The following is a 20364-nucleotide window of genomic DNA, read 5'->3' as shown; positions in this document are numbered from 1 at the left end:
TTGTGAGTCATTAGCCAGGATTGATAAAAGATGAGCGGCCTGTGCAGCCGGAGCAGGACGTCCACACACACAGCAGCTGCACCTGGGAATTTTGGCTGATCTACAGCACCTTCACTAGTGTACAGCTTCTCTCCAGAGCAGCACATACATGACAGTCTGCTGCCTCCTGCAAGTCATGTCAGTTATTCACTTTGAAAATGGTTCCTTCCAGTGATAGTTACAAAGTAATTAATGGTTGTGTGTTTTTTTTCTTCTTCTTCAATTGTCTTAAATTGAAGAAGAAGTTATTATTTTTTCTGTTGAATTCCTTCTTTCAGGAAGTGCGCTGGTCCTGTTAAAAGCTTTTTGCTCAATTTTAACATTGTTAAAATTTAGCAAAAAGTTCGAGTATCTTGCTTGATATATTTATTTTTGGGGTTCGAATGGTGGGTTACAATGTACAACAAAAACACACAATAATAAATAAACAAGGCCGCACCAAAACCTTAGATAAAAATAACTAGAAAAACACTCAGGCAGTTATTTTTTTCACCCACTATGTTTGTCCTTCATCATTTTCATGATGCAAAATAAAACCCCATAATGGTCTGCAACTGTTGCCACCCACAGAAGTGTGAGTTAAAGTTGTATTCCTCCTTGAAGAAGGTCTGACAAGTCAAAAGGTCCCTGAGGTTGACCCTCGCTCTCTTCACGCGTTTCTCCGGTGTGGTCTTCATTCCGTGTCAGACGTGCTTCGTACTTGACTTCGACGAAAGACACCACTCCATCATCACCGCTTGTTTCCGTCGCTGGACTGAAGCGTAGCACGTTATTGGTCCCCTCTGCTCGGACCCCTCGCTTCTTCTTCTTATTTATGTGTCTTGCTTGCAGATGGAAGTCGTGTCAGCGTCTGTTTTCCTGCGCTCCCTGGTCACGGCCATTGACTTGATGAATGAGAGGCGCTGTTTCCCTTTCTCGTCTTTACATAACGGTTCCTGAGTCCTACATAGACGATGACATACAGAGGAATAGAACCATCCTTCATGTCCGGCTTGTCAGGCGCTGTTAACAGCACTAAAGTGCTCCATCCATCGTGTGTGTGTCTGCAGCTCTCGGGCAGATCATGCTGTTCGTGGACGGGATGAACGGCCTCATTTCTCACAATGAAACAGTCCAGTGGCTCTACACCTTAGTGGGGTCCAAGGTAAGAAGTTTCAAGAATCGCTCATCAGAAACAATTCTTCACTGATGGATTACATGAAATGTCAAATACACAAGGCTACATGCGCAACACTGCTCCCTAGTGGCCATACGCCTCCGAACAGTACTGGCTTACCGCCTGTACGTTATTCAGGAAAATTATGCTCTAAATATGCAGCAGATGATCATGTCAATGAAGTATAGACCGTTAAATCTACCTCTCTTTCAAAATGTTGAAGTCAAATGCCGCCGGGACTTTTAAAAAAATAATAATCTTTGAGTATTCTATATTTTCACAAACAGTATTAAAAGCAGCATAATTTCAAAATGATAATGACATTTTCCTGTCTTAAATAAATATTTTAACACTTGTGTTTCTTAACACAAAGAAAGCTGTTTAGCGAGTCTTCTTTTTAGTTGCCGTTTGAGCCTTTCACTTCTCAGACTCTCATTTTAATTTGAGTCAGATGCAGCGACAAAAGCAGCTACGCGTCAGTTGTTAAAGTAACTGCCCAGGTGGTTAGTTCCCGAAACATGTTTGAATATTGAGAGTATTGACAGACTGAATCATCTAAATGGATTGACAGAAGCTCCATGATCTGTTTTAAAGGTGTGATGTGAAGGAGCAGGAGATAGGATTAAGTGTTTTGTATTCGTTGGTTTACTCTTTTGGGTCACTGCTGCACTGTTTGCTTCCTCCTCACGGTGTTTTTCTTTCCCGATTCAGTTCCGTCTGGTGGTGAAGACGGCACTCAAGCTCCTGCTGGTGTTTGTGGAGTACACAGAGTCCAACGCTGCCCTGCTCATCGCTGCTGTGAATGTAGTGGACAAGAAAAAAGGTGAGGAGAAGCGCTCTTATTTACCGGCTCCAGAACTCTTTCATGTTCAAGAGATGTGTTTTATCTTCCTGCTGTGTTTAATGTAAACATTTCCAGCTGCATATTGACACGATGAGAGACAAGCCACTCTGGTGTCAGCTGACGCCGGTGACCTGGCTAGCTGACCTGATGATCCACTTTAGGACGGAGAGAATATTGGCTTTGCTGTTGTGACTATTTGAAGTTCATGTGAAAGTCCGAGCTCTTGGTTTTACATTCTTTACTACTACACTCTGTGATCCGTAATACTAATGTATTTGAGGTGAATATTACATTCGTAGTCGTGGAAATTGAAAGGTGCAGATCTTGAGTTTAGTAGAAGATTAAATTGTTATTTGTTGTTGGTAAGAGGATTTGTCCGGTTTCAGTTGTCACTATCGGACTATTTATTTATGGTAGTTGCAGTTCCATTGGTGATGGCTATAGTACTGGGAGAAGTAATGTAGAATAAGTAGGTGTTGTAATAAATTAGTAGTATTTGTTATTGCTATTATGACTGATATCAGCAAATGTATTTGAAGTTGTGATAATAATGAAGTTGTTATTGTGTAAGAGTGTCACTAGTAACTGAGGTTGTAAGTCTGCCTTTGTAGTTGAGGTATTTGTATCAATACTAGAGGTAAGTGTAATAAAAGTAATATTTGTTGTGAGTTAAGTGTAGCAGGAGATGTAGTTGTATAAGTGATATGGTTATATTTTTAATATTATTATTACTGCTGTTATTGGAAGCTGTAGTAGTTGTTGAAGCAGCATTAGTAACACTATTAGTAGTAGAGGCAGTCGTAAAAGGAGTAGAATCGTAGTAGTACCGGCAATATAAGAGGAAAAGCAGCAGTAATCCTTGTGATAAAGATATATGTGAAAAAGTAGTAGGCGTACTGAGAGAAGGTCTATGGCAGCAGTGCACAGGTAGTAAACGCACAACTGCTAAAAGTTTTGCTGGAGTTCAGTAAGACAGTAGACATCAGCTTCCCTCTGTGTTCTGAAGGTGGGCTCAGCTACATGTGTGGAACAAGTCTCCTCTGGTTTGAGTTACCGTCTCCTCTCAAAGCCTCACATTGTGCTGCGGAACACAGCGGGGGGGTCGAGCCGCTGTCACCCGGCGGGGTTAGGTATCTGTCTGTTGTGTCCCATCGCCTCGACTGTTGCGTAAGACGGCTGAACCTGATCCCCAGACTCCTGATGAGTTGAGGAAGAACTTGACCTTTCTGGCTGCTGCTCAGAGAGTCTTCTTCCCATTGAAGATTGTTGTGGTTCTCCACTTCCACTTATCAACTGCCGTGCTCCTGCTGGAGCCGCCGTGTGACATAACAGTTATTTGGATTCTTTCTGAATTAGGTGCAGACTCGTAAGACGAGCACATGGTTCGGTAAAGTTCACTTAATCCCGGGACTGTCAGTAGCAGCAGAGAGTTTAGTCCCAGGATTTATGATGTATTTATTCTGGCTCAGGCTCCAAAGTGTGGTGGAACCTGATGGAGATTTTGGATGAGAAAGATGGAGTGGACACTGAGCTGCTGGTTTACGCGATGACTCTCATCAACAAGGTCAGTACTTCCCACAGAGTTTACTGCTGTCTGTGCCAACAGTAGTGGACAAATCTCTCTGCCTGCAGCGAGGAACTATAGAAAAGGTTCCAGTCGCAGTTGAAGATTTCATTTCATTTTTTGAGTTTATTTTTAATGTATTTTTATTCCTACCTAAAAACAGCTTGACCAAGTCATTGCTGTCCTCTGATCCCTAGTTTTGAGTGTCCCCCATCCAGTAAAATGAGGCGCACATTGCAAACACATCCACATCAGGGTTGCTTATCAAGATAAGACCGGCATGTTGGTAATCACAGGCTGCACTGTTTCCTGAATCAGCCAGATTAAATCAAGTGTAAATGTAATCTGCATGAGGCGATTTAAGGCGGCTCGGAGGAAAAGTGAGGCTGATTGGCTTGTCAGAAGCGTCAAATGACTTGGTACTGTTTTTAAAAGGTCGCCGGCTTCTTCGGCTCTCGAGCAAATGTTTCGGTTTCAGAAGGTGAATTCAGGTGGCGGCGCTTGAAGAAGAGGCTCGGGCTTGGATCATTTATGTGCTTTTGTTTCAGACGCTGGCAGGACTCCCGGACCAGGACTCCTACTATGACATGGTAGACTGTCTGGAGGAGCAGGGCATTGAGGTCATGGCTCAGAGGCACTTGAGCAGAAAAGGCACCGACCTGGACCTTCTGGAGCAGCTGAACATCTACGAGGTCCGACAGCTTTCAGTCCCACCCTCCAACTGTGAGCTGAACTTGCGGCTGTTGCAGATGACGCTGCGGCACGAGGACGGCGACAGCGAGATCCAGCTGCCGCCCAGCAGCAGGAAGGAGCGGCGGCGAGCAAGCCTTGGTGGCACCGGCGAGAAACGCGGCGTGGAGAGGCGGCGAAGCCGACGGCACTCGCTGCAGAACAGCAAAGGCAACACGTCGGCCCCGCCGTCGCCAAGCAGCCAGCAGACGCCCTCGGGCAGCTTCCTGCCCTTCAGTGGGGAAGACATCCTGGAGAGGTGAGACAGGCTTCATCCTCGTGTCTCATTCACCTGACTGTTATTTCAAATGCTCATTTCACTCTTGGAATGACAAATCTAATTGTGGATCCAGGTGAAAGGTTCTCCAGAGTGGCTCTCAAATTCACTTCCCGCCGTCTCTGATACTGGAAGCTTCTGTAAACACGCGATATTGATGACCTGCTCACAGTGTGGAGATGAGTTCAAGTTCTGTCTGCCTCAAGTTAACCACAGAAATCTTAACTAAATTCATGTTTTATCTATCTTGGAGCGGAATATGAATGCTATATTAAAAAATATATTTTGCTAGCTGTCAATCAAATAAATAAAATTCAAACAACAAAATTCATCTGTAAATTAATATATCAAAATATGTGTACACAAACAAATGATGGTGTGTGTAGTGAATTAGAATATATACTCAAATGAGTCATTTTTTATTTGTCCTTTGTATTTACAAATTACAGCAGTTTTATCATGCATCATTCATATTTTAATATTGATATGATACAATGAAAAAGGCTGCTTAAAATCAAGTCAAGAAAGTAAATACACCAATACAGAAGCAAAAGAACAGACAAGCCAACGAGGGCCTCCTTGTGTGGGCTGCTGCCACCACGACACAAACCTCTGTTAAGTGCTGCATGATGGATGGGAAACGTAAACGTCCATAACAAGCTCCGTTTTTTCTCCTTGTCAAAACATGTACGTGGCTCATCAATAAATAGCATATCTACTGAACTTCTCTCCACGGCTGAGCTGATCATGTGACCAGCTCACAAGAATTCAAGACTCCAAATGAAAGCCCTGTCAAAGTCTTTCATGTTGGAAATGAAATCCAGTGGTTTGCGAGGACACTGTAAATAATGAGCTGCGAGTGATTTGTTTGAAGGTTTCAGTCCGAGTCGTCCTCTGCGAACCTCTCCTCCATGTTCTAATGTTTCTGTCTTGATCACACTTATCTGATTTTAACAAGCAACTGAGTGGTTTCTCTGTTTTCTCTCGCTTCTCTGGCCCTCATGCATGTTTTCAATTTGCCTGCCTTCCTCCTCCTTTCAACCCTCAACCCACCCCCTTAACACAGAGATGAGGAAGAGGAGGATGAAGGGGAGGAGGAAGAGGAGGATGAAGAGGAAGAGGCAGATGATGAGAGTCATCCAGTCACTCAGTCCTCAGTAGAAGTTGAACACAGGTATAAGAGGTTTGCTAGTGCAGTGTTTTGAATCTGGACTTCCTCCACGTTAATTCCTTCCATGGCTCTTGAGCAAGCATGTGTTTGGTGTTAGCTTGGCTGATCTTGAACCTCAGTGACCCTAAAGGGCAGAGGGAATACCTCCACTTCAACACCCAGCTCCCAATGTGCTTCAGATCCTCCTGGTGTCTCTTCATCCCAGCGTGTGTGTTCCCTGTGCTAACAACTCTTCAAGACAACATAAACACACTGTATAGTGTCCTCCATGTTTGGAAAATATTCAACCCCAATAGAGTCCTGTGATCCCTGACTGATAGTAGCCGTCATTTAGAAGGCATTATAGTTTGTTTAGCTTTGGTTGTGGCTGCACAGGAAGCAGTTTTGGGCAAGAAAACTTCTTTAGTCAAAATGAAAATGTTCGATCGGAATCTGACCTTTTCTTTCTTTCCACGCCACCTTCAGTCTGACAGAATCACACTCTCCTCCATCTGTTCAAAAGCCTTGTTGGGCTGAGAGGTAAGAATATGTGAAGTGTTGCAGGATTTGAAGCTTCGCTGCTTTCTCGTGCAAGCCTCCCCGTCGTTCCACCGAGCCCATATTCTGCGGCGTTTGCTTGCATGGCAAAAAGCTGTTGGATTTTGAATGATTTTCCCAACTGCTTTTGGTTGCTTTGGTGCTGCGGATTAAAGCGTAGCTTCAAGTGTAACTGCGGTTCTCCATTCCTCACACCGTGTCTCATGGTGGACAGTGACCGAGGTTCCACTTTCTTCAACAGAGTGGTATCCAATGGCGCCCCCTACCCTGGGAGAGCCCAGCCTCCTCCCTCAGCCCTTCATCGCTTCACCAGCTCAGCAACATACACACCGGAACCTAAACCAGACAGGTGCGAAGACGTCATCCAATACATTGGTATTTTTTAATGTACTCAACAGGTTTTGATACACATTACATCATGGCCTCTTTGACTCACAGAAGCAGTGAATCCTTCTGCAGTTTTCCGCTGCCACTGCTTGATTCTTGATCTCTTATTGGCTGATATTGCTGCTACTTCCACAGCGCAGCGCGCCTGTGTTCTGTACCTGCAGTGACGTCACAAGATGGCGGCGGAGTTATGAGAACCTCAGCAGAATCACTATGTATTTTTATGTTACGGAATTCTATTGGATTTTTTGTGGAAACCAGTACTTCTTTCTAATCGGTTGATGTTAGTGTCATTTTAAGGTCCAGTCCGAAGGTTCGTATTGTGACTTGTGTGTGGATGGACAGCTTCGGTGGCACCTCCACTTTTCCGTCTTTTCCTACTCTTGACTCACAGTTTTGTGCTTTTCTCTCGCAGATCTTCCGTCGGAGGTTTGCTGACCTCCTCGTACCGACAGCATCAGGAGTCTCTGGCTGCGGAAAGAGAGAGAAGACGTGCGGAACGAGAGGAGCGTCTGCAGAGGATTGAAACGGAGGAGAGAAACCGCTTCAAGTAGGTTTTATTTAAGGCATGTGAAACTGAAAAGCGGCTTTTTTTAAACCGGGGGAAGCTGACTTCTCTTGTCAGCACGGCTGTGGCCAAAATGAATAAGTATTCCCAGTAAAGGTGTGATCTGATCTAATGCGCTTCATTACGGCTTTGCTTATTCTAGCTCCACGGCATATATTCCTATGACAGAATCAGATTCTATGTCCATGTTAAAGCAAACACTCATATGGAGCCTAAATATACTGTGAATATAAGCCCTAAATCCTACCCCTGACGCTCACTCCTGGCTTCTGTCTGTCTCAGTCAAGAGGCGGTGGAGAAGAGGGAGGAAGCCAAACAAGCCAGAGAAGAAAGGTGAGTTCACATTTGTTTCCTGAGTTCACACGAAACTTCCATCGTGGTAAAGTGCCAGAGACGGACCCCAAAGTCACGGAGATCCCCTGGAATTGCTAGCAGATGAAGCGAAGCCACACTCCAGCTGAGTTATGGGTGCCGAGGCCCCACGAGGCCTGTCTACCATTAAGATGTGACAAAGTTTAAAGGACAAGTGTGTAATTGTGTTTGAGCACCAGGCTAATGTTGTCGTTCTGCCTTTTACATGTGAAAACTCACTCTCACTGTAGGGCTGGGGGCCATGGTTGGGCCGCGTGCGCCTCCTAGAGGGCTGCTAAATGTTTTTTTGTTTTACACCTTTGTGCCGTGAGAGCCGCGAGACGCTACACTTGCCACGTATGGTGGCAGTAGTGTGTCACTGAATTGCCGTGACAGCTGCAAATCCAACTATGGAGGAGTTCTTGAAAAGAAAAAATGCAAACAAACAAACTGTTCATCGAAGCAGTTTTGAAAATTAATGAGAACATTTATGGCGATACTTACATTTACACTTTACTCGTATGTTTTTTTGGAGTTTAAATAAAATATTTATTTTTTATTTTATGATATTTAGACATGCTCGTATTATATTATTTTATTCAGAATTTTGTTCAGTTTTTCCAATTTTGTCAACAGTTTGCTTTTGTTCCTTTTTTTCTTAAGTAAATTTGATGGCTATGACTTGCTCCTGGTTCTGCTGCTGGTTGGGCTTTTCGATGACAAATATCTCTGCGATGATCATGTGGTTTCATAGCATTTCACAAGGTTTTGGTTTGTTTATGTGCAAATTGAAAATGGTTGTTGAACACAGATGAAATCAAGAGTCATGAATCAGTTCTATGACTTGAATGGGCCCCGGGTCCATTTGTTCTGGGAAAGGTGGCCCCCACCCCACTGGCTGTTCAGTGACTAGCAGCTCTTTGATTGTGTTGGACAGGTACAAGGCGGTGGAGCGGCTTGCAGCTCAGGAGTTTGAGCGAGAGCGGCCCAGGGTGCCGACCAGAGGACGGACGGAGATCACTCTGTGTTTGAGCTCTAATCCCTCCAGCCGGTCAACGTCGCGATGTGTGACTCCCTCACCTGTCGTCGCTCACGGCGACACAATCAGCGGTCCTCGCCAGAAATCAGGTAAGTGAGGGTTTTTGGTATGAAATCACGTGAGCCTTCATGGAACTAGATGCTTTGGTGTCTCTCCCAGGAAAGGAACTCATCTCAGAGCAGAGCCTTGACCCGCAGACCAGAAGCAAAAGTGCAGCGCCGGCGCTGACAGCATCAGAATGTTCCCCGACATTTCGCTCAGAGCCAAAGAAGGAACAGCCTGGGACCGAGGCGCCGACGGACCCGGGGGAGGTCCACGCTCCGTCCCAGCAGAATGTTGTGTCAGAGGAGACTGAGGGAGACGGGGAGAAGGAAGAAGTTGAGGAGAGTGTGAAGGAACGGCGACAGTTTAGGAGTGAAGGAGAGATGGACGAGAGGGTCAAAGACGCAGAGGTGGACTCAGTGAAGGTGGACGTAGGTATGAAGGTTGAGGACTCTGAAACAGAGCAGGCGACTGATGTGGAAGAGAGCGTACTGCTGAGTGAAAAGGAGAGACAGAATGAAGAAGTGAACGAGAAGGACAACTGTTCGGCCTCCAGTATCTCCTCCACCAGTAGCACCCTGGAGAGAGAGGAGCGGGAGGAGAAGCTCACCAACGAGATCGAGACAGGTACTGAGTTTTACTCCTGAAAATACTCTAGTCAACGTCGTCAGTCTAAAACTTGCCTTCGCAACCTCGTGTCTCACACGTTGTCTCCATAACAACAGGCCAGTGGACCCAGTGCAATAGCGATGGTGATGTAACTGACCAATGCAACAAACTCCTGGACAACAAGCGCTTCATGCTGGACATGCTGTACGCCCAGAAGAGCAGCGAGGACGAAGAGGCTGGCGAGGAGACGGCGAAAGAACTCTTCACCTGTGAGAAGAGCTCCGAGGTGGCTGACTCGTCCGTGGCGAGTCTGGCCAGCCGAATCTCCACGCTGGAGGCTCACCGACAGGCTAGAGAGGACAATGTGAAGAAGGTGGAGGTTGAGCATCTGGACAATCAGGGAAGTGTCCGCGCAGTCGCTGAGAAGTTCGGCGACTTGGTTAAAGGGCTGACGTCTCCCCATGAGGTGGAGGCCTCCAAGGAGCAGCTGCTGCATGACAAATCTGCCGTTTTGTCGGTGGTGAAGAAAGAGTCGGACCACATCTGGGATCAGCTGATGGCCTCGCCCAGGGAGCTGCGCATCAAGGAGATGGACTTCACAGACCTGAGGGAGGAGGACGACTTGGACATTTTGGACATGGACAACCTGGTGGGGGCTGGCGATCTGTTGCTGCCACCTCCCCCTCCGCTGTGTAAAGCATCTCTCCCGCCACCTCCTCCTCTCTTCGGATGCCCCCCGCCACCACCTTTGGCCAAGATGATGCCCCCTCCTCCACCGTTCATGATCCCCCCTCCTTCACCGCAGCTAAGCCGAGGAGACGGACCACTGTTTCAGAAGAAGAAGAAGACCATTCGACTGTTTTGGAACGAGGTGCGACCTGTCGAGTGCAAGAGTCATAAACTGTGTAAAGAGTCTTTATGGTCGAAACTGGAGCCGCTGAAACTGGACACATCAAAACTGGAGCAGCTGTTCGAGTCCAAATCCAAGGAGATGCCAGTCACAAAGGTATATTGAGACGCGACTGTGGCTTCAACCTGAGAGACGTGTTGCATGTCTCAATGCTTGGTTCATTGATTTACATTTAGCCCTGAGCATAACCCTCGGAAATTTGACATACTGTGAGTTTGCGTTTTATGATCTTATTTTCATGTTGAAGAGAATTCCATTTTTCGTTTTTTTAATTTGATATTACACGTGTTGTATTTAATTATTATTTCATATATAATTTTACTGGGCATATAAATATGAACTAATAACTGCATATGACTTAGATAGTATTATTTTTTAATTGATTTTGATATGACAAAAAAAACTTTAATCATGTACCATACCAACATTAATTTAACTGTTTGACTGTTATTGAAGAAAAGAAAAAGTGCCACTTTGGTGTGAGCGTTTTATACTTAACTTTGATATTTTCTATTGGAAAATCAGATGTAAATCGTCACTAGGTACTGACCAATCACGTGCTTGAAGACGGACTCCATTGACCAATGAAAGCGGTTCTTTTTAGTCTAGTCATTTTCTGTTGGTTGGCTCTCCATTGTCCCCGCCCACAAACACGAAATGACAAGCGGCAGAAACGGAAACTTAACGCAAACCCGTCTTTAAGACGAAACTAAAAATCCTGCTCGTTTTTTGAGATTGCTTCATGACGATTTTTATATTTAAACGAGTTATGTGATTCGGAGTTCGTCCTGTCGCTCAACCTAACCGGCTACGTTCGTGCTAATTCATGCTAGCTATGAGCGCTAGCACAACAGTCCCAACAAACATCGCTTAGCATTTGTTTTGCAACGATGAAAACTCCTTTATCTGTTTCCCCATATTCCTCAATGGGTGAGATAAATGTCATTTTAAATCTTAAGCTAACTAGTTATAGCTCGTGATTGTTAGTGCTGGCAGTGGCAGGTTGACATAAGTTTATTTTAAATTCAACTTGGTTATTTTTAGGAACATACATACTGTCTTTATTTTCTGAAATGTACGTTTTATTGACTTCATTTTTTAAGAAAATTACTAGCAGAACAAGTTTAATAATTTCTTCCGTTTGGACTGCAAACAATATGTGGAGGGCTTCATTCTGGTGTTTTTCATTTCCTAGAAAGCGGCAGTTGATGGTAAACGGCAGGAGATAATCGTGCTGGACTCCAAACGAAGCAACGCCATCAACATCGGTCTGACCGTCCTCCCGCCGCCTCGCACCATCAAAACAGCCATCCTCAACTTCGACGAGTACGCGCTGAACAAAGAGGGCATTGAGGTAAATGATGTCAGAAGTTCACCAACGTCAAGTGAAGTTCATCTCTAACCACGTGACAATCTTGGTTTCTGCCTCGGTGGATGGGTTTTAATGAATCCCAGTGAGCATGCAAACCTTCGATAGATTCTCCTCCTTGTTTGATTTCTGCAGTCGACATTTCAAAGAGTCGGCACCAGCCGATGTAGATTTACGCTGCATCCCCTCGGTATTATATAACACGCGGCTTTCAGAGCTACTCCGAAAGATCCCAGCGGAGAGTTCCTGTCTACAGTATGGATGTTCTCACAGCCAGACAATAAAAGCCAGGTCAGGAGTTCAGCTGTCAAACACGCGTACGAGACCTCTATAATTGCATCACATGAACACAGTTTGAAAAGTTTGATGAAGTTTATTTCCCTTCCCGGTCTGTGGCGCGTTATGCCAGTGTGTCTCAGAGAGAGACTATCTTTGCTTCCCTTTTCCTCTTCTGCAGAAAATCCTGACCATGATCCCCACGGAGGAAGAGAAGCAGAGGATCCAGGAGGCTCAGCTGGTGAACCCAGACGTGCCCCTGGGCAGCGCCGAGCAGTTCCTCCTCACTCTCTCCTCCATCACCGAGCTGTCGGCTCGGCTGCAGCTGTGGGCCTTCAAGATGGACTATGAGCTTTTGGAGAAGGTGAGTGCTGCTTCCTGTTCCCTTGCACCATGTGTTATTTATGCCATCGTAAGGTGGGATCCGGTTCACTGCCCTGCACGTCTGCTTTGATGTCTGGTTGTAAATTTCAGCCAAAAACTCTTAAGTCCAGCTTAAGCTGCTCTTCCTGTTGGACTGGTTCTGATATGTGAGAAATGACCGGACATTAACTGGATTTTTATGTCAGTAGTGATAGTATCGTTGCTATTCTGATACATCGATATGAATATTTCCCCAGGTGTCTACTTTATTCATACAAACAGAATAGTTCACTATTTTAATAATATATATACTGTGTATATATATATATATATATATATATATATATATATATATATATATATATATATATATATATATATATATATATGTATGTACAGTCTTTATTTTTTCTAAATTGATTTTTAAAAGAAAAGAAAAAAAATACCCAACTCAAGAAAAAACAAGAGAGACAAAATGAATAAAAGTATAGTGGAGTGTCAATTGATGATCCATAAGTCTGAGAGAAAGGTTTCATAGCTTGACCTGCTGAGTCCAGGCTGAGGGTTGCTCATTTTGTGCTGCACTTTTGTAAAAACGCTCTTCAAGATGTAAAACTGACCTCACTGTATTTACAACTCTTACCTTCAGGAAGCAGCTGAGCCTCTGCAGGACCTTAAAGAAGGGATGGACCAACTGGAGAAAAACAAAACACTGCGCTACATCTTGACGACGTTGCTAGCCATCGGCAATTTCCTGAACGGCACTAATGTGAGTCACTTTACAGCCTCTCAGTTGGCTCCCTCGCTGTCCTCCACACCCGTCCTCCTCCCCCGGCAACATCATTATTTTTCAAGGACAACAGTGGACTCTGTGTGTGGAAGAATGTGCTGCCCGGCTGTCTGCACCAGAGAGTCCAGCTAAATTGAAGGGTGCATTTTTTGGAGGCTGCTGGGTTGACAAGCGAGGGAGGAAACTGCCTTTTCTGGACGCTTGTTTGGTTGTGGAGCGTCGCCCTGACCTTGGGTGCGACTCCGAAAGCCAAACATGCAGAAGGGAAACATATGAAAACAAGGAGTTTTGGTCATTTACAGCGTCATTTGTATTGTTAAAGGAAGCTATTAAACACTGGCAAAAGAACAAGGAGCAGGTTTCTATCAGATGGTAGATTGTAGTTCCTGATAATGGCTGTTAATATGTCCTGAGCTGTAGGAAGGAAATTCTGGGCAAATTTAGGAGTCTGCTGCGGTTTGTTCTCACAGGCCAAAGGCTTTGAGCTCAGCTACCTGGAGAAAGTCCCCGAGGTGAAGGACACGGTCCACAAGCAGTCCCTGCTGCACCACACCTGCTCCATCGTGGTGGAGAAGTTTCCCGACAGCACGGACCTGTACTCAGAGATCGGAGCCATCACCCGTCTGACCAAGGTGAGGCGCTGCACTGCAGCTTGTTGCCCCGACCCCAGCGTTTCTCAACCGGGGTGCCGCTGCACACTCCTGTGCCGTGAGAGAGTGTCAGGTGAGCCGTGGGAAAATGATCCAGTTTCACCTCATGTGTCCGGAGAGAGAGGTGGGCAATATGATGACATTAAATCATGACAATGAGAAGGTGTTGAGGAGCTAACAGAGCTAACGTGACGTGTCTCACTCAAAACTTTATTGATACTCGTGGACTGTCAAAGTTTGCTTTGTGGTTTAAAAGTCGGTGAAAAACTAAATGCACAGCAAAATAAATGTGCTCCAAAATGTGAAGAGTTCAAAGAAGAATAGGGATTTTCTATAGGACTTTAAGCTGAAGTGCGCTCTGGCCCAGGTTCCTTTGGTGGTGAGCTCTGGGATTTTGTTCAATGAACCAAGGCTGCCGTGGCTAGAGCAGGTTGAAAAGCACTGGCCGACCCTGCCTGCTGACGGTTCTGATCCGGCTGTGCTCAGGTGGACTTCGACCAGCTTCAAGACAACCTGGCCCAGATGGAGCGGCGGTGCAAGGCCTCCTGGGATCACCTGAAGGTGGTGGCCAAGCACGAGATGAAGCCGGCTCTGAAGCAGAAGATGGCCGACTTCTTGAAGGACTGCGCAGAGAGGATCATCATCCTGAAGACGGTGCACCGGCGGATCATCAACAGGTCCGGCTGTCGCCACAGATCCTTAAGTTTGGCCGACGGTGAGCTCATGTTCTGCTTGGCTTCTGCAGGTTCCACGCCTTCCTGCTGTTCCTGGGCCATCCCATCTACGCCGTGCGCGAGGTCAGCATCCACCGCTTCAGCAAGATCCTGAGTGAGTTTGCCCTGGAGTATCGCACCACCAGGGAGCGCGTGCTGCAGCAGAAACAGAAGAGGGCCAACCACCGCGAGCGCAACAAGACCCGAGGGAAACTCATCACAGATGTGAGTCGCCCCCACGTCGGGTTTATGGAAAAAAATACCACACACCTTCACTGACGGACACATGAACCGTGCAGAATAGAGGGCTATGATCCGGCCAGCAGGGGGCGCAGCGCACTTCTTCTGTTGGGAATGTGTTTCTCACTCTGACAGAGTGTATATATCACCAGTCTTTGTTTCAGGAACAGTTGAGTTTACAAGGAAGCCTTCTACTGTGATGACTAAATAAAAGGCTGAATGCAGAATGAATCCAAGTTGAGAGAGAATGCCGACGTGATTGCGCCTTAATTCATTAACACCTCCCAGTTTGGCAGGACACACTGACCCAGTTTTCAAGCCGAAATTGAACTGTCTTTCCTGGCTCCATTCCACTTCAGAGGAGGCCACTTTTTTTAAACAGGTGAACCTCAACAAGGCAGCAGTTGCTTTGTAGCATCTCAAAGTATTTTTGTCTTTTTTTAGACTTAAACCAACTGAAAAAAAATATTTTTTTTAATTATTTATTTATATATATTTATTTTTCAAGCACATTTTATTTTGTTATATTTTGGATTGTTACTAATCATTTTCAGATGATGATTTTGTGGAAATGTTTTTGAAACAAAATTGACCTTTGGTATTGGTAAATGTGTCTTTATGTCTCACGAGTACGATATATTTTTAGTTTTTAGAAGCGCCGGCTTTTGTTGTTGAGAGGTGGCACTGTTGAGTACACGGTGTCGCCAGCAGGGGGCGCCTCCTCGATAGCTGACCGTCTGAGGTCAGAGGTCTTTAGTTGAGAAGTGAAGGAGCAGGTTTACAGTGCTGGTTGCAGTGGGAGAGACTGGACCCCAGTCAGAACCGGACCCGACTCTAACGCTGTGTTTCCCCTCCCCCGTCTCTCCAGAGCGAGGAAGAGGATGATGTTGAGGTAGGGGGTGACGGCGTGTGTCTTCCTGACTAATGGCTGTGTTGTGAGTTAGAGCCAGGAATGAGGAAGTGTGTGGCGGCTGCTTCCTGGAGGCAGTCGGAGGATTTAACCCTGAGTGTTGCTGAAGCTTGCGCGTCTGCATTCTTACTGGTGGTTGACTGACAGCCTGAAACCAAAGTGAGGTTTGCTGAGTCATGCTGAGCACTAACAACTGTGACTCGTCATCAGAGCGGGAAGTTTGCGCCGGCCGACGCGCAGGAGAGTCAACAGCAGGGCATCCAGTCCGCTGAGGACGCAGCCGAGCACGAGAACATGAAGGCCGTGCTGAAGAGCGGCCTGCAGGGCGGCGACAGTGAGACGTCCACGCTCCCCGGGCTGCGCACCCGCACCCGGGCCACCAGCACCAGAGGTCACTGCCACACACACACACACACACACAGAAGAAGCATTTCCATCAATAATTCATATTCATATTTCAATGTTTTGTTAGTTTTCTATCTCAAATTGAATGGATGAGTCAGCGAAATCCTAAATGTGAAGAAACACAATTTTAAAAAAAGTATTCTGTGAAAGTGAATTAATCAAAAATGTTATATATCTTTTTTATTTAAAATATGTCATTTTTTTTAGAGAATAGAGACATCATTTAGAGACATATGTTATATGATAAAATATATATATATATACCCACTTTTTCTTAAATTATTAAAAATGTGTCAATTCTCTAGAAAATGAACACATTAATAACAAAATATATATATAAAAAAATGTAAAAACATGTTCATTTGAAATTATTTAATGAAATTATTAGAAACTTTTTAGATTAAAATTGTGTTCTTTATGTAGAGGCCATGTTCATTTTTTTGCAGACTTTTTTTACAGATTTTAATTTAAATTATTAAAAATATAAATATTTATATATCGAAATTTACATTTCAAATTATATTAATTTTCTACTGTATATATTTTATATACATATATAATATAAAAATTGACATTTTAAATTATGTGAAATATATACTGTATGTACATGTACACATCTGTATGTATGTAATTAAATGAAAAAACTATTTTTTACTATATATATATATATAGTTTTTTTTTTTAAACATGTTCATTTAAAATGATTTAAATTGTGTTCTTTATTTAGAGAGAAAAAAAAATGTAAATATTTTTTAATTTTCTGTGAAACTTAATCAACAGAATTAGACATATCTATCTATGTGCTGGTCTGTGACTGGACTCTTGAGCTGTTTGTGTTGTTGTGCAGGCCGCCTCCCCCCGTGGTGCAGCCCCATGGACGACCCTCTCACCTGCACGGACGACACGGCCGACGAGATCATGGAGCGGATCGTGCGCTCGGCCACGCAGGGGCCCAGCCAGCGGACGCAGCCCCGCGAGAGACGCCGCTCCAGACTCAACCGCAAATCACGTAGGTCATGTGACTTTCCCGCTCCCCAGCCGCGGCTCTGACCCCTGCTCTCTCTCGCCCACCAAGTGAGACGGACACTGAAGGACAGCCTGTCCACCGACGAGGCCTGCGCTCTGGGCTTGTCCAGCGGGTCGGAGGTGCCGGCCTGACCCCAGCACCACCCAGGCCTGGACCTGGAACTGGAACTGGTCCGTGGCAGAGAGAGGAAGCTGCTTTCCCCCCGCCGGACGCTCGCAGACGCTTCCCTCTTCATTGCTCACATGCACTCGGAGGGTTGGAGGAAGCTTCAGCTGAGACCTTCTGGACGTCTGAGGTCCTGAAGAGAATGTGAAACCACTGACCCTCCACTGCGTCGTGCTGTCGGAGGCTGCTGCGTCTCCCAGTGCCTTTGAGAGACGCCTGTATTTATTAAAACATTTCAGGGACGAACCCCCCCGGCCCCCCTTCCTCCTCCTCCTAACCCCCCTGTCTCTCCGCCCTTCTCTGATCCGGTGTGTAGTTTGTGTTTGGGAACGGTTGTGGCTTATTTATGGCAGTTCCCTGCCCCTTCCTGTTGCCTTACTGTCAAATCCGGAAACTGGATCATCCACCTGGAGTCAAAGTTATAAACTTCCCTCATGAGGAGTGTGTCCTGCCATTTCCTCACGTCCATTGTTAGCGGCATACAAGTCCCATGATGCACTGCAACTCTTCACTGTCTTTGACATTTCTGCGAATAAAAGAAATCCACTCAGGCCACCTTTGCTCATCTTCCATTTATCGCTGAACATAAACGTGAACAATCACAAGCCGCAGCATTAAAGTTTACTGTGTTTGGTGTTTGTCAGTGGCGCCGCTCGCACCCCTCTGGATCCAGACGTGAAGAGGCGACTGTGGCCCCTGAGGCCAGAGAAAACTACACCTGCACTCACAACAGTGCTTTGTTGAACTCATTTACCCAGAGTTCCACCTCATTTGCATCAGGCACCATTTTTAATCAGAAACCGTCCATGAAATGAACCATCTCACCACCTTCTGCAGTTCACAATGTTTCAGCCTCGACAGACTTTACATGGACAGATGTTATTTTTCTGCTCCTCACGGCTCCTCACTTCAGTCCGGGCTTATCAGCCGATTACAATACATTCCTCATCATCGGACGTTCGCGTGACAGACCATCAAAAATCTCGGCATTTGTCACGAAACGCAAACGGATCATTTATTCAAAAATTACATTTTCTCATTAAAAAAAAGGTCGCGACTGCCAGATGTGACGTCATCGCCCATACATGCGTAATATTTAAAACTAAAAACATTAAAATGCAAAATAAACATTAATAACTACCAAAATTCCAAAAAATATTGTGGAAAAAGTTTCGAAATAGAAGCATGTATATATGAATATGAAAGTTTTATAACCAATGCAAAAAAGTTTTACTTTTTTGCATTTTAATAGACTTTTTCAATATTATTTTTTTTTTTATTATTGCTTTTTACATTTAAATTTCCTTTTGATTAAAAATATTTCTCCAAATCTATTTGGTTTTTTTTTTACGTTTGTAATAATAATAATAATATTTCTTCATTAAAAAAAAAAAAGATTATTCATTTCAGATTTTTTGCCAGAAAAGTTCCTCAACTTCTTATCATCGTGAAACATTTGAAGAATAAAAAATAGTGAAGAATAGACAGAAAAAACATTGTGGAAAAAGAAGTTAAAATAGTTAAAATATATATATGTATTATTATGAATGTAAAAAAAACGTAAATTCCAAAAGGAAGTAATAAAGAGAAGAGTAAGATTTATTAAATAAAAAGTAGAGAACATTAAAAACAAGATACAATTGAATGAGTCCAATTAATGCATGGAAGAATGTTTTTTCCTTCTATATATTTTTTTGGTTTTGATTTTCTTTATCTTTTAATTATGGTTAAATTACAAAGAATTTGTATTCTTTTTATTTGTATTTTTTTCTTAATAAATTTAATTAATATGTTTCTATACTTATTTTTCTTTATCTACTTCATCATTTAATTCATTGTTGGTAAAATTACGAAACTTTTGAAATATTTTGATTCGTTTTTTTTCATCTTAAAAAGAGATTTTAATAAAAGAAAATAAGCATGCATGTGTGCTTGTATGTAAACTCTGATTTATGATTAAAATTGTAAAAAAAATAACAACAACTTTGAAATGTAAATATATTTTAATATTTTAAGTTTTTATTCAAAGAGAAAACATAATAAAGAAAAAACAAAGTTATGAAAAATAGTATAAATAAAAAATAACATTATGTATTTGATTGTATAAATATCATTGTAAAAATAATAATATATTAATTATTAATATATTAAAATAATAATAATAAAAGATAAAGAAAATTAAAAACAAAAAATATATACATAAAACAATGCTTTCTTTCGTCATAATTTTCTTTGTCAAAAAAAGAGAAATAAAGAAAATTAAATACAAGAAAAATATACAGAAAACGATTCTTCATAATTTTCATGAAATTCATTTTTGGAAAATTTTGATATATTTTGATTATTTTTTTTTTTCATCATAAAATGAGATAAAAACGGAAAATGACATCGAAATAGATGCATGTGTATGTAAACCATGTGGGTGTTATTACAAATGTAAAAGAATTGAACTGTAAAATATAATTTTATTTTAAATATGTTTATTAAATGAGAAAACCTAATAAAGAAATAAATAAAGTAATAAAAATATATAAATAAATAATAGCATTATATATTACATTTTATAAATAATAATTGTATCACTAATAATACCTTAAAAAAAGATAGAAAAAACAAACAAGAGAAATATCCATAAAACAATGTTTTTTCTTCTTCACAATTGTCTTTATCATTTAAGTCATTAAATTACGAAACTTTTGAAATATTTGTATTCATATTTTTTCCATCAGAAAAATAGATTTTGAAAAATGAAATTGATGTTGAAAGTTGAGGCATGTGAGTTTGTGTGAATGTTTTATTACAAATTACAAAAACTGAAATGTATTTTTTTTAATATTTGTATTAAAAGAGAAAACATAATAATTAAAGAAGACAAATTAAAGTCATAAAAATAATATAAATATCCTAAGATCATATTATATATTTAATTTATGACATATGAATTGTATAAATAATAATATATTAAAAGAAGATAAAGAAAACTAGAGAAATATCCATAAAACAATGTTTTTTTCTTCATAATTTTATTTTATTTCATTAATTGTTGGTAAATTACAAAACTTTTGAAATACTTCATTCATATTCATATTTTTGTAGTGTTAGGGTTATGGTTAGTAATGTAATGTGTTACGGTTAGGGTTAGGGTTACGGTTTAGGGTTAGGTTTGGGGTTAGTAATGTAATGTTAGGGTTAGGGTTAGGGTTAGGTTTAAAATTAAAAATAATACAATTTAA

The 20364-nt window shown here is 42.6% G+C and overlaps 1 protein-coding gene across 3 annotated transcripts in view; it reads left to right on the top strand.

Moving 5' to 3' along the window:
• The window catches only part of fhod3b (formin homology 2 domain containing 3b), a 64479-nt gene extending 46775 nt beyond the window's left edge, over positions 1 to 17704 (top strand). Inside the window, exons 6-27 of one of the 3 annotated variants that reach the window (XM_053887241.1) lie at positions 1089 to 1183; positions 1907 to 2018; positions 3509 to 3603; positions 4152 to 4295; positions 4353 to 4591; positions 5676 to 5783; positions 6246 to 6299; positions 6559 to 6666; positions 7120 to 7254; positions 7555 to 7605; positions 8561 to 8751; positions 8822 to 9331; positions 9430 to 10319; positions 11419 to 11577; positions 12050 to 12232; positions 12881 to 13000; positions 13492 to 13653; positions 14158 to 14348; positions 14417 to 14609; positions 15745 to 15925; positions 16787 to 16948; positions 17015 to 17704. In XM_053887241.1, the coding sequence (XP_053743216.1) occupies positions 1089 to 1183; positions 1907 to 2018; positions 3509 to 3603; positions 4152 to 4295; positions 4353 to 4591; positions 5676 to 5783; positions 6246 to 6299; positions 6559 to 6666; positions 7120 to 7254; positions 7555 to 7605; positions 8561 to 8751; positions 8822 to 9331; positions 9430 to 10319; positions 11419 to 11577; positions 12050 to 12232; positions 12881 to 13000; positions 13492 to 13653; positions 14158 to 14348; positions 14417 to 14609; positions 15745 to 15925; positions 16787 to 16948; positions 17015 to 17097 (4166 nt within the window). In that variant the 3' untranslated portion in view covers positions 17098 to 17704. The remainder of the gene's footprint in view (positions 1 to 1088; positions 1184 to 1906; positions 2019 to 3508; positions 3604 to 4151; positions 4296 to 4352; positions 4592 to 5675; positions 5784 to 6245; positions 6300 to 6558; positions 6667 to 7119; positions 7255 to 7554; positions 7606 to 8560; positions 8752 to 8821; positions 9332 to 9429; positions 10320 to 11418; positions 11578 to 12049; positions 12233 to 12880; positions 13001 to 13491; positions 13654 to 14157; positions 14349 to 14416; positions 14610 to 15744; positions 15926 to 16786; positions 16949 to 17014) is intronic. The other 2 variants (XM_053887242.1, XM_053887243.1) reach the window with 2 other exon arrangements.
• Positions 17705 to 20364: the final 2660 nt, after the last annotated feature.

The sequence above is a fragment of the Synchiropus splendidus genome, chromosome 15, assembly GCF_027744825.2.
Source record: "Synchiropus splendidus isolate RoL2022-P1 chromosome 15, RoL_Sspl_1.0, whole genome shotgun sequence".
In the NCBI taxonomy this organism is placed as follows: Eukaryota; Metazoa; Chordata; class Actinopteri; order Syngnathiformes; family Callionymidae; genus Synchiropus; species Synchiropus splendidus.
This window is presented reverse-complemented; position numbering and strand designations above follow the sequence as displayed.